General features: G+C 43.4%; 1 protein-coding gene across 1 annotated transcript in view; it reads left to right on the forward strand.

Annotated features, from left to right (window-relative positions):
- Positions 1 to 9,514: 9,514 nt before the first annotated feature.
- Positions 9,515 to 13,069, forward strand: part of FNDC1 (fibronectin type III domain containing 1) — a 142,189-nt gene continuing 138,634 nt past the window's right edge. The window contains exon 1 of the mRNA XM_072141208.1: positions 9,515 to 9,765. Coding sequence (XP_071997309.1) covers positions 9,669 to 9,765 — 97 coding nt within the window. The 5' untranslated portion in view covers positions 9,515 to 9,668. The remainder of the gene's footprint in view (positions 9,766 to 13,069) is intronic.

Consider the following 13,069-nt stretch of genomic DNA (forward strand, 5'->3'; position numbering starts at 1 on the left):
TGAAAATGAATCATTTTTAGAAATTTTTGCCAAATTTCCATTTTTTTTTCATAACTAAAACCAAAAGATATCAAAATTTTTCTATTGTTTTCTCATCACATTGTACTTCATAGCAATCTCAAAATCCCCTGGATATGTTAACCCCTTAAGGACGCAGGGTTTTTTCGGCCGATTTCTCGCTCTCCAACTTCAAAAATCCATAACTTTTTCATTTTTACGTGTACAGACCTGTGTGAGGGCTTATTTTGTGCGTAACATCATGGGAAAGTAAAATTTGTTATTTATTTTAACATGCCGTGTACTGAGAAGCTGAAAAAAAATTCCAAATGTGGAAAAATTGAAAGAAAACGTCACGTGCGTCACGTTCTTGTGGGCTCAGTTTTTACGACTTTCACTCTTCGCTCCAAATAACATGCCTACTTTATTCTTTGGTTCGGTGCGATCGCGGTGATACCAAATTTATATAGGTTTTATTGTGTTTTAATACATTTTCAAAAATTAAACGAATGTGTACAAAAAAGTTGAGAGGGTGCCAGCACCGACTGCGGTTATTAGGCCCGTGAGCCCTCTTCATGCATCCCTTATACCTCTGCGCCGTAGAGCTACGGCGCAGAGCGTTAGGGGTTAAAGCAGAATGACACAGGGCTAATTTTAAAAATCAAGCCAGGTCCTAAGGCCCTAAAATGGCTTAGACCTGAAGGGGTTAAATACTCCCACATTTGGTAGCACTGCATTTGTACGGCCCTGATCTATAAATATAATCTATTACTGAACTTGTTTAGTGAGTGGTGTAAAAAAAAAAAAAAAAATTAAACAATACAAGGAAGTTGGTGGTGAAAAAACTAAATATATATATATTATATAAATCGGGCATCTTCTGAATCATAATGACATAGAGAATTATGTTCTTTTTGCCATATGGTAATTGATACAAATTTTTTTTTTTTTTTTTTTTTAACAAAACATTTTTATTGTAATTTTTGTTTTTTTACAACACTTTACAAACACACTGTTGCACAAAGGACCAAAACAATAAAAACAACCCACTGCCCCTCCCCCACCCACATTCCCTACAGCAGACAGATAAAGACCACATTTATTAATTATGCCTAAGGACTATTCGAGCACTCTACACAGGTCATACTAGAGAGCAGGGATTTCTTCATCCCACAGACAAGTACCTCCGATGGTCATTATTCTCTTAAGAAATAGCTATAGATATATTCAGACAGTCACAGTCATCAATTGGTATTGAGAGCTATTGCATAAATCTATCAGGGCCCTATTCGGAAGTCCAGTCGTGTTCAACCATCTTCCCCATAGTTTATCAAATTTTTTTGGGGCATTTTCTTTTCAAATATACCCCCCATTCCAATCTAATTATACTGTTAACCTTATTTATAAATTCCTTTATTGTGGGTGCCGAAGTCTGGATCCATCGAGCCGCTATGGACTTGCGCGCCATATATAATAACTTTTGTATACATAGCACAGTGATCCCTTCTATATTATCATTTTCGATCAATCCCAGCAAGCAGATCCTTGGATCCGGCTCTAGGTCCACTGACAGCACTTTCCGAATTACATGTAAAACTTGTTTCCAAAATTCCTCCAGCTCCTTACATTCCCATAGTATATGCAATAGTTTGGCATCTGGGGACGAACATCTGGGACAGCAAGAGTCAGGTCGTACCCTTATCCTATGAAGCAGGCTTGGTGTCTTGTACACCCTATGCAGGAGATAAATTTGAGACAATCTTTGGGCCTCTGGTATAGATAATAATGGTGTCCCCTCTAAGATTTCTTCCCATTGGGAATCTGAGATTTCCCCTACCCCTGCTTCCCACTTCTCATTTATCGTGAGGGGATGTCCTTTCAGGTATTCTCCCAGGAGACTAGAATAAATATTAGATATAATTCCCCTATTCGGGCCCCTTCCCACTATCAACTTCAGTGTACTGTGACTTGATAGTCATACCATCTTTGACCGTTTTCTCATATGCATGCCTCAATTGCAAAAATTTATAAAATTGTGTGTGGCAGAGTAAAGGTTTCCCTCAGTTGTGCAAAGGATTTGAGATTATCCCCATCTAATAACTGCTGTACAAACCATATTCCTTTACCCTCCCACGGCAAGAAACCCTCTAATTTGAACATCTCAGGGAGCCAGGGATTATGCCATATAGGGATATATTCACTATGACCCTGAACACCCTCCTTAATCTTGGACCATGTCTTTGACATTAGAACCAAAGTCGGGCATCTCAATCCTCCATTTGTTCCTGTACTTCCTACTTCTACTGCCGCTATTGGTGGTGTCATGCCAGTTATAGATGCCACTAATCTCCCGCTGGTTCCCGAACCATCCCCACCCTGTTCCCAACCTCTTAAATGTTGTGCCTGTGCTGCTAAAAAATAAACCCATGGGTTTGGGATAGCCAGACCTCCACTATCCTTGGCTCTCTGCAGGGTTTCGATTTTAATCCTAGGATGTCCCTTTTTCCAGAGCAATTTGCAGAACATACTCTGTATATTATAAAATATCCTAAATGGTATCCATACGGGCGTATTATGAAGGATATAGAGCAGCTGGGGCATAAGCACCATTTTTATTAAATTGCCCCTACCTATCATGGATAAAGGGAGTTTACACCACGTGTTGACCTTATCCCTACACCTATTCATTAAGGGCGCTATGTTATCCTCAATATAATCCCTGGGGTTCGGGGACACCATAACACCAAGGTATTTGAATTTTTGAACTACCCGAAGGGGCAGTGCGTGGACCGGAGAATCCGGCGACAGCGCCGGCAATGGAAGGATGGAAGACTTATGCCAATTAATTCTCAAGCCCGACCTATCCCCAAGCTGTTTGATCACCTCCATAGCTGGGCTTATAGAGTTGTCCACATCTCCCAAATATAACAGGGCATCATCAGCGTATAGTGAGATGCGCTCCTCTCTAGAGCCTATAGTGAAGCCATGTATATTAGGCGAATTCCTTATTAAACTAGCCAGGGGCTCTATAGCTATCGCAAAAAGGAGGGGGGAAAGGGGGCAGCCCTGCCTTGTGCATCTTCCTAACTGGAATGCATCCGAGACGCACCCATGTCATAAATTGTGGTCCAAAGCCCGTTTTCTTCATCACCACCCATAGATATTCCCACTCGACGCTGGCAAAAGCCTTGGCAGCGTCGAGTGAGACCACCGCAGGAACACCTTGACACTCGACCCCTCTCTGAATATTCAAATATAGGCGTCTAAGATTAATTGCTGTAGATCTTTCAGGCATGAAGCCTGACTGGTCCTCATGAATAAAGGCCGAGATTACCGGCAGTAGACGCCTAGCGAGCACTTTCGCTAATAGTTTAACATCAACTATCAATAAAGATATAGGTGTATAAGAATCGGGGTCTGTACTCTCCTTCCCCGGCTTCAATATCAAAACAATCATGGCCTCTCTCATTGATCTTGGTAAGCAGCCCGTGTTAAACGCTTCTTTAAAGACCTCAACCAATGGCGGCAGCAGGAGGTCTTTATGTAGCTTATACAGTTCTACCGGCAGTCCATCACACCCCGGTGCCTTATCATTGGCTAAGTCTGCCAGAGCCTCTTCCAGCTCCTCTAAAGTGACCTGACCCTCTAGTTCAGCGGTGGCGAACCTATGGCACGCGTGCCAGAGAGGGCACGCAGAGCCCTCACTGCTGGCACGCGCCCCATCCTCCCAACCACTGCCAGGTGCGGACAACCACTGTCCACACCTGTTTGTCATGGCTGTTAGCAGTATCAGAGCTACGCTGCCAGCGCTGGGCACCTTACTCCGTGTGCGCTGCAGTGATCAGCCGGAGGAGCACAGAGTCTGAGGTGAGTTTTTTTTTTTTTTTGTTCAGCGCATCCACGGGGCATAGTAGATCAGCAGGAGGCTGATTTTCTGCCCGCTCCCGCCCCTCCCTAAGCAACCGGCCCGAAACTCACTGCGCCGCTACCACAAGCCCCCCCACGCCCGAACCCCAGCCCGCTATCACACCCCTGCCCCCCCCCGCCCAAAATCCGCCCACTACTGCAATTTGCCTGCCCGAACTGTGGCTGCTCTCACTACCCCCCCCCTCCCCTTAACTCCGGTCACTGCCTCCCATCACTCCCTCCCCTGGAACTCATGCCTCATAACCCCATTGCCCCGAACTCCAGATGCTGCATTACCCCCCCCCCCCCCAGCCTTAACTCTGGCCGCCCACCCTCTGCCCATCTACACTACGACCCCCTCCCCACCCTTGGAACAACAGACACCTGAACTTCTGCCCGCCAGCATGGCCGCCACCTTGGACAACCAAAGAGTAAGTAACATATGTATTTTTATGTATGTATTTATGTACTGTATATGCATATTATATATTTATATGTGCATTTATATATTTATACCTGTGTGAGGGCTTATTTTTTGCGTAACATATTTTACTTCTCATTTATTATTCCATGTCGTGTACTGGGAAGCTGGATTTTAATACTTTCGCTGTGCGCTCCAAATCATTTGTCTCCTTTATTCTTTGGTTCGGTAAAATCACAGAAAATACCAGATTTGCAGGTTTTATTGTGTTTTAATACTTTTTCAATAATTAAAACAGTGTACGAAAAAGAAAATAGTTCCGCCATCTTGTGACGCTAATAACTTTAGTGCACGGAGCTGGGGAGGTGTGGTTTTTTTGCTTAATGAGCCGTTGTTTCCATTGCTACCATTTTGAGGACTGCGTGACCTTTTGATAACTTTTTATTACTCTTTTATGTGATGTAAAATGGTGTAAAAGTGGCGTTTCAATGTGTATAGGACTGCTGGAATCTGAGCTCAGGCAGTCCTGTGTAAATTGATTCTAAACTAAACCGTCAGTTATATGGTTAAATTGCCATACTTGCACTTTGCGATAAGTAATTAGGTTTTGGGTTGCAGTTTGGCACTCGGTCTCTAAAATCACTGCTCTAGTTGATCTTTAACCTCAGAAGTGAGCCTTGGTAAGGATACACCTGAAACATATGCCCTCAACTCCTCTCTGGATACTGTCAATTGGGATTGGTAAATTCCTTTATAGTACTCATAAAATCTATTTACTATGTCAACGTCTGAAGTCAGAGTAGTACCAGCTCTCTCTTTCAATCCCGCTATAAAAGATGTACCCTGTTGGGACCATATAATCGTTGCCAGTAAATGACCTGCACTCTCCCCTTCCACAAAGAATTTTTGGAACATGCTCCGTGTAATGCTCTTGAGCATCAGCCCACTTTTTCTCATTATCTGTGGTTGGATTTGTCACATATGTTGACTCTGCCAACGCAACTGCCTGTGATAGGGATTTAGTGATAGCGGCACTAGCCGCCTTATGTGCGCAGACTTTATGGAAGTAGTGGTTTCGCAGCATCCCCTTTAAACACTCCCATACCGCTTCTTGCGATGCCGAATTTGTATTAAGACATAGAAACTCTTCTATAAGTTTTGCCGTGCCCGCAGCTCCCTCCACCAGTTGTAACCAAAAGGGATTCAACCGCCAGAGTAGACTGTGCCTTGTTTTCCTCTCCCCCATTCTTAAGCTCACTTTTAATGGACTGTAATCGGAAACGCTACGTGGGAGATACTCCACCGTTCCCTGAACAGTGAACAAATGGTCAGATCCAATTGCCAGATCTGTTCTTGATAACGATCTATAGGAACTCGAATAACACGAGTACTGTTTTGTTGAGGGATTGCGAATCCTCCAAATATCACTAAGGCCACATTTTTGCAACAATCTCGCTAACATTGTGGGGGGAGCATCTGGCGGTATTGACCCTGTATGATGTTTATCTAAATAAGGATTCAGATAATTATTAAAATCCCCCACTATTAGAACCGGAAGATCAGGAGACGCCGCCATAAAAGATAACACTAGAGAAAGGAGGAGGGATGTATATTGCAGTTAGGAACATCAGTGTTCCATCCAGCTTACACTTAAGGCACACAAAGCGGCCTTCTGAGTCAATCATTTTTTCCAAGCAAGTGAATGGGATGGAGCGATGTATCAATATACTGATTCCTCGAGAGTGGGTGGTATATGTAGAATGAAATTCGTGAGACATCCACGCTTTATGAACAGTGGACACATTATCCTTTACTAGATGGGTCTCTGCTAAACACCAAATTGCAGGTTGATATCGTTGCAATGTGGAAAATACTGCACATCTCTTGGCAGCGTCTCCTAATCCCCGCACATTCCAAAATAGCACATTAAGTACATTCGTCATTTTCCAAAATGTAAGAATAACATTGAAGCATCCCACTCTCTATCACAAGTAAACAGCTGATCCATAGGTATATAAATCTTATACATACTTGTAGTCCCTCTGTCTGCTTTAAACATTTTCCCTACAACTAAACTTGTAACAAAAAACATATAAACATAGATACACATACACATTCTAGACATTTCCCCCCGTAAGAGGGAATGGGGTATTGATTGTGCCCAAAACCTGAAGCCGAATCTGAGCTCCGCAACCAAAATCAAGGGTTCTTCAAATGACACATCCACAAGTAATTTCTTCTCCCGAACAGATCATAGCCCCCGGGTATTCAACAGCAAGTCCCGTAGTGAACAAAGAACTGTAAGTCAACTTGTTCCAACACCCTCTTGATCTTTTCCTTTGTTTTCCATAGCAAGGAGAAAAAGGAGGGTTATACCCACATTGACCAGTAGGTGCCGCCAGAGTTCTTACTCAGGATCTCTGCGCCTCAATCTGTTCTCATTATTATCCAGCCAATTCAGCGCATCCTCTGGTGTAGTAAACACATGCGACACAAGCCACAACCCTCAGACGTGCCGGGTACAACATAGCATAGGGTAGCTGCAAGCCTCTCAACCGCTTCTTGATATCTAAATACTGTGCCCTTTTCTTCTAGACCTCCGCTGAACAGTCCGGAAATATTGACACACGACGTCCTCCAATCTTAAGATCAGGATTATCTCTAACTGCCCGCAGAATTATATCTCTATCCTGATAATGGAGGAGCCGGAGAATAAGCGGCCGTGGAGGGGCGCCAACAGGAGGTGCACGGGCCGGGACCGGATGAGCTCTCTCAATAGCAAATAGAGGGGTCAGGGTATCTTTGCCAAACTGGGTAATAAATCACTCCTCTAAGAACTCAGCAGGTCGCTGCCCCTCCACTTTTTCAGGTATTCCAATCAAACGCAGATTATTTCTCCGTAAGCGATTTTCCAAATACAGTCTTTGGACTGGAAATTAGCAAGCTTATTCACCACTCTGCTCATATCACGATGCATTGGCGGTATCTTATCTTCCAGGACTCTTACTCGGTCCTCCACCTCACGCACTCTTTCATTAACTTTCCGTAAATCATGCCTAATATGGCTCACATCTTCAGATAGTCCACCAATCTGGGTGACCAAGGCACTTATAGTAGCCCCACTCTGTGTGACTACTTCAAATATATCCTGCAATGAGGGACCCTCAGGCAAGATGCCGGCTGCTGCAGCTTCTCTCCCCTTCATACCTGCTCCTGTAGTGCTGGTTGTGGAGGATGTTCCTGCTCCTGCTGCTCTGGTGGTCATCTGAGGCTGAGCTCCAGCAGAGGAGGCCAAGGACGTGCTAGATGGAGTGTGCACCGTCCTGGCATATTTTTCTAGGCGCGCTGCCACCGCATGAAGCTGATCCGCGGCGGCGGCGCCATGTTGCTTAGCTGGCGTGGCTGGCGCGCTGTCCCGCTCCTCACCTCCCTTATTCTTCATGTTATTAAACTCCTGCCTGCCGGTCCTGGGATGTTCCGCCGACCCTCCGGTGCCTTCGGGACTGCTGTATATGACCCAGGCAGGATATATTCAGGATGGTGAGTCGGGAGCGCTCTTACAAGCGGCCGCTCACATCGCGCGTCAGGCCATGCCCCCTTCGATGCAAATTTTTTTAATGAAATAACATACTCCAAAAATTGTGTGTGTGAGGGTCCGCCTCTCTCAATCGAGTTAATAATAATTATTACCCCAAATGGGCACCATCAAAAATTACAACTTGTAAAAAACCAAGCCCTCAACCAACATGTCGGAAAAATAAAAAAGTTATGGCTTTTAGAATTAAATGTAAAAAAAATAGTAAAGAGTGTCCCCATCCTGAAAGCCAAAGGTGGCGTGAAAGGGCTAAATGGGAAGTACAATCTACTTTGCATAAACAAGATGTCATACATCTAAATAATAATAAACATTAAGTTAATCACTTGTGGAAAGTAAAACCCAGAAGTGTAAAACCCAGAAGTGCAAATGCTGAAAAGTCACCAAACATTTATAATGTGCTTTTCTCAGTGGCCAGCAAGCGCTGTAAGAACCGATGCGTTACAAGGTAAATGGGTTGTCCCGTGATCACTCATTCTTTGTAAAGGTAATAAGGTGATAATAAAGGTGATTGCTGGTGTCTTAACCCTAGAACCTCCATTGATTGAATGAATGAAGACTGTCCCTCTGGTCCCTGCTGCTCTGTTTAACTGTTGTATGGAAAGGCAATATATTTCAGACACATATTGTCAGTACCGGACCAGCAAACCGCGCAACCACAACCAGGCTTGGCGCTAGCTGCCCTGCGACGTGAGCACACTGGGGAAACTGTCCATCAGGCTATTAACCCTTGCTGGGCAGGCTGAAAAGCAAGGAGCAGGATGTGTGTGGCTCAATAATCCAACCACAGAACGCTATGCCACAGTTCACACACAAATTAACGCCACCTATTCTGCCAGCTGTGGATAGAGGGACGTTTTGGCACGGGCGTTACACATATCCAGTATGCTATGTATTGGGAACATGTTTAGTTAAAATCGCCCTTTCATGCATAGAGCAGGTGGATAATAAAACCAAGCACACCATTATTTTTTTCTTGTGAAATTCTCAATATGTCCGATGTTACATAACTCTCTTCCCATGGGAAAAAAAGGTTGGATCCAAAATGTCTGAATTTAAAATGGCCACCATGATCAACACTTATTTTCAAAAGTTTTCCCCCTCCGAAACCCTAACGTGCCACAAACAGGAAGTTGATATTACCAACCATTTTCATTTTATTTAGGTGTATCCATATAAATGGCTTTGAGAGAAGACAAAATAAAAAGACTGATGAACATACAGTATTTATTAATTGAGTACATTATAAACATCTGCACTATTTATTTATACATTTTCTGTCAAAAGTTTAGTTACTCTTTTTAGAGTTTTTTTGCTTCTTTGCATATTCCAGTGTGTACATGCTTCTACTGTTATGTCCCATTGTCAGCAGGGTTAACATTTTCAACAGTCTACAATTGTTGCAGTACAAATCCTTTGATTTCCTACCTCTTATGCTGAAGATGAAAAATTCCTTAACTGAAACTGGCATCTATCCTGGAACATTTTTTGTAAAACTTGCTCTCACTAGAGGGCATGCTTCCCCTGCAAATGGATGCAGCACATCATATCCTTGTCTGTGAAACAGAAGAGGGATTGAGAAGTTAAAGGCTGAGACAACTGCTGGATGTATTAGTGAGAAGTAGTGTCTGGAGCTGTCCCATAGATGACATTTCTTGCATCTTGTACATAGGGCTATCTGTTGGTGTCTTCTCTTCTCCTGGCTCCATTATTCCTACCTGCGTTGTCTGGGTGTTTTTTTTGTCTAGGATGGCTCCAAAGAGTAGGACCAGACGATTACCTGCTTTCCTGTCTATCCTGGCTCTTATGCTGCTGATACTTCTAGACTCATCAGCTGGAGTAATAGGTAGGACATCTACATTCTTCTTTTTATGTTCTGTAAGACTATCGCCAAATCTATCCTTACTGTTAACCCATTCAGTTAACTTTGGTTAGTAGTAAAAGTTAATTCTGTTTAATGTTTAAAATATTATTTATCTGGCAATTTATAATGGAGGTAAAGTGTGAAGGTGCGTAGTGTTACGGTACAGTATCATTTATTACATATTGTGCATATGCAAATTTTCCTAGATTGTTTTTTTTAAACTGTTTTGCGGCTGTGTTGTGGGGGCTTATTCATCTTAACACTTAAATTAAACACATGTAAAATATGTGACTCTTTTGTATGGCATATATGTATGATATATATAGTGACAACCTGTTATAGCCTTGACAAGCCTTTTTTTCTTCATATGTTTTAATGATGTACATCTCAAGAGGTTTCCCTCTAAGTGCATTTGCATGTCACTGCATAGAGATACCATGTACTTTCAGATGAAGTATTTGTTATTTTAGAGCCCCCAGACCTGCAATGAGTTAGACAGGGTAAAATGAACATATCAGAGTCAGGAACTTTGTACCTTGACACTAGTTCAGATTATAATTTTCATCAGTTTCTCAACCAAACTGTTTACAACATGGCTTAAATCTGAAACCTATATATATTCATATAGTGAAGTGGAATCAAGTACCAAAATATAAGAACATATAACTGCATATTTGTATTGAAAAAACTACTTAATAAACTATAGCCCTATTGTTACAGTACCGTTTCATTGGCTTCATGTATCCCAGTCATAAGGTATTCATAAATATATTCGGGAGAAGGGGCATTGGATGTCTCTAGAGTTCTACTTTTTTTTTCCTGCCCCAAAATAATTGAATGGGTATGGGCTGAAAATCTTGAATCCTTTTCTGTGTGATACCAGCCATGCAGCAATCATTGACCTTGTATGCTTCAACTAAACCATGTAATAAAGGCATTTGCCTATTTGCATATTTGTAGGATGAGGTTGGAATGGGCAAGTGATTTATTAAAGACTGTTCAGGGTCGTACTAGGGGGCCGAGGGCCCACCAGTTACATTGATTCTGGGGGGCCCATCTACTGCTACATGGAAATATGACCTGTATGTTCTAAGGCCACTTTTATAGAGTGCGTTTTCATTGCACTTTGAAAGGCACAGCAAATGCATGAGATTAAATGCATCCCAAAACACATCAGTATTAATGATAGTAAAAACACGGATATGTTTTGCATTGCGTTTCAAAATACATTGCAAAACACATCTCAAACACATAGGGGCACATTTAGGAAGGACCTTGTGGCAATTTTATTTTGGACTTTGCACATTCTTTTATGTGCAAACTGCTTGCACATGTATTTAAGAAGTGTCCGAGACACGTGTGTTGCACGGAACCGTTTTGTGTCATGCCTGCACTATAACCGACGCAGGCATGCACTAATTTGGGCGGTCCGTTGCACAGTCGGTGCGCGTGTGCCACATTTATCATGCATTTTTGTGCACTCTGTTGGAGCAGTGCAGAGAGCACCAGGTCCATGAAGAACGTGCGCCACAAATCATGAATCTGGCGCCCTCTGCACACTACACAGGCAAACTGCACATAGTACAGACTGATATTGATAAAAGTGCCCTATAGTGTGAACGCAGCTTTACCACCAGACTGAAGGACTGCAAACCGAGCACACTGACAAACTGGTGTGTGCCCCTCTGGCAATTATGCAAATTAGCCTGAGGGGCTCCAGGCTCCATAGGTGTTAATGGAGCCTGGAGCCCCTCAGGTTAATTAGCATAATTCTAAACCTTTTTTGGTAAAACCAGGGTATAAGAAGCTAAAAGAAGCATATCCTGCCAGAGGGGGCACACACCAGTATGTCAGTGTGCTTGGTTTACAATCCTACAACCTGATGGTAGATATCCTTCAAGAGCATGTGCTCATGATGCGATTGAACTGTGTTTTAAAATGCATTTTGGGCGCATCTAGAGGAATCTCCTCCCCAAACATCTGCATTCTGAACATTGATGTAAGGTTCAGCATTAGGTAGGACTTATTGAAAACAATCAGTCCCTATGCCAACTCCTATTGGGGTCCCTCATTTCCCCTTCATATTGTGGCCTCTCATCTTCCCCTGATATTGTGACCTCTAGCCCCCCTTAAAATTGTGATCTTTTATCTCCTCCTCCTATTTTGACCCCTCTTACGTCCCCCTCACATTGTGGCTTCTCGGGTCTCCCCCTCACATTGTGGCTTCTCTCATCTCCTCCTTACATTGTGGCTTCCCTCATCTCCCACTCGCATTGTGGCTTCTCTCATCTCCCCCTCATATTGTGACCTCTCACCTCCCTCTCACATTGTGGCCTCTCATCTCCCCCTCATATTGTGACCTCTCACCTCCCTCTCACATTGTGGCCTCTCATCTCCCCCTTGTACTGTGGACCCTCTCATATCTTTCTTATATTGTAGCCCCTTCTCATACGCCCCATACACCCTCATATCCCTCTCGTTATGTGGGCCCCTGCTTATATCCCCCTTATTGTGATGGCCCCCTCTCATATCCCATTATATTGTGGGCCCCCTTTGATATCTCACCATATTCTTATACCACCCCACCCATATTGTATAATCCCCCACATATTGCGGGCCCACTCACAGATCCCAACATATTATGGGCCCCTTCTCATACCACCCCACCCATATTGTGTGTTCCTTCTAAAATCCCACCATATTGAGGGCCCCCTCTTGTACCCCCCCCATACTGTGGGCCCCCTCTCACCCACCCCATATTGTGCCCCCACTTGTCCTTGTTTCAAGTGAATAAAAAAAAATAAATTAAACCCCACACACTCACCTGCCCTTATTCCCCAGCGCCCTCCTTATCTTATCTTCCTCTGTGAGGTGATGTCGTCATGTGATGTCTGCCGGCATCACAGCCACAGGTGGCTAATACCTCTCTGCACCACCTGGTTATTCAACTCTATCCAGACACAGATAGAGTTGAAGTCCAGAGAAGGCCGAGGGGGGGGAGTCATTGGAGTCATTGCTGATAGGGGCAGAGTCAGAACGTGGCAGGGGAGTAGCTAATAGGCATCAGGATCCATTAATGTTTAGTGCAGTATTTCTCAATAATCCCTTTCTGCTGTAAATCAACACATTTTAGCTTAGGATTCTAGAGGTTCTTGTACAATTGTATACCAAACTCCTTTGTTTCAGATGTTCCTCTATGACACTTATTGGCTAACCTTATGGAAGATGAGTACCCATACTACTGCCAAAAACCCACTTATTTATCACAAAGGGGCAACACAGCAAT

The sequence above is a fragment of the Engystomops pustulosus genome, chromosome 3 (assembly GCF_040894005.1).
Source record: "Engystomops pustulosus chromosome 3, aEngPut4.maternal, whole genome shotgun sequence".
Classification (NCBI taxonomy): domain Eukaryota; kingdom Metazoa; phylum Chordata; class Amphibia; order Anura; family Leptodactylidae; genus Engystomops; species Engystomops pustulosus.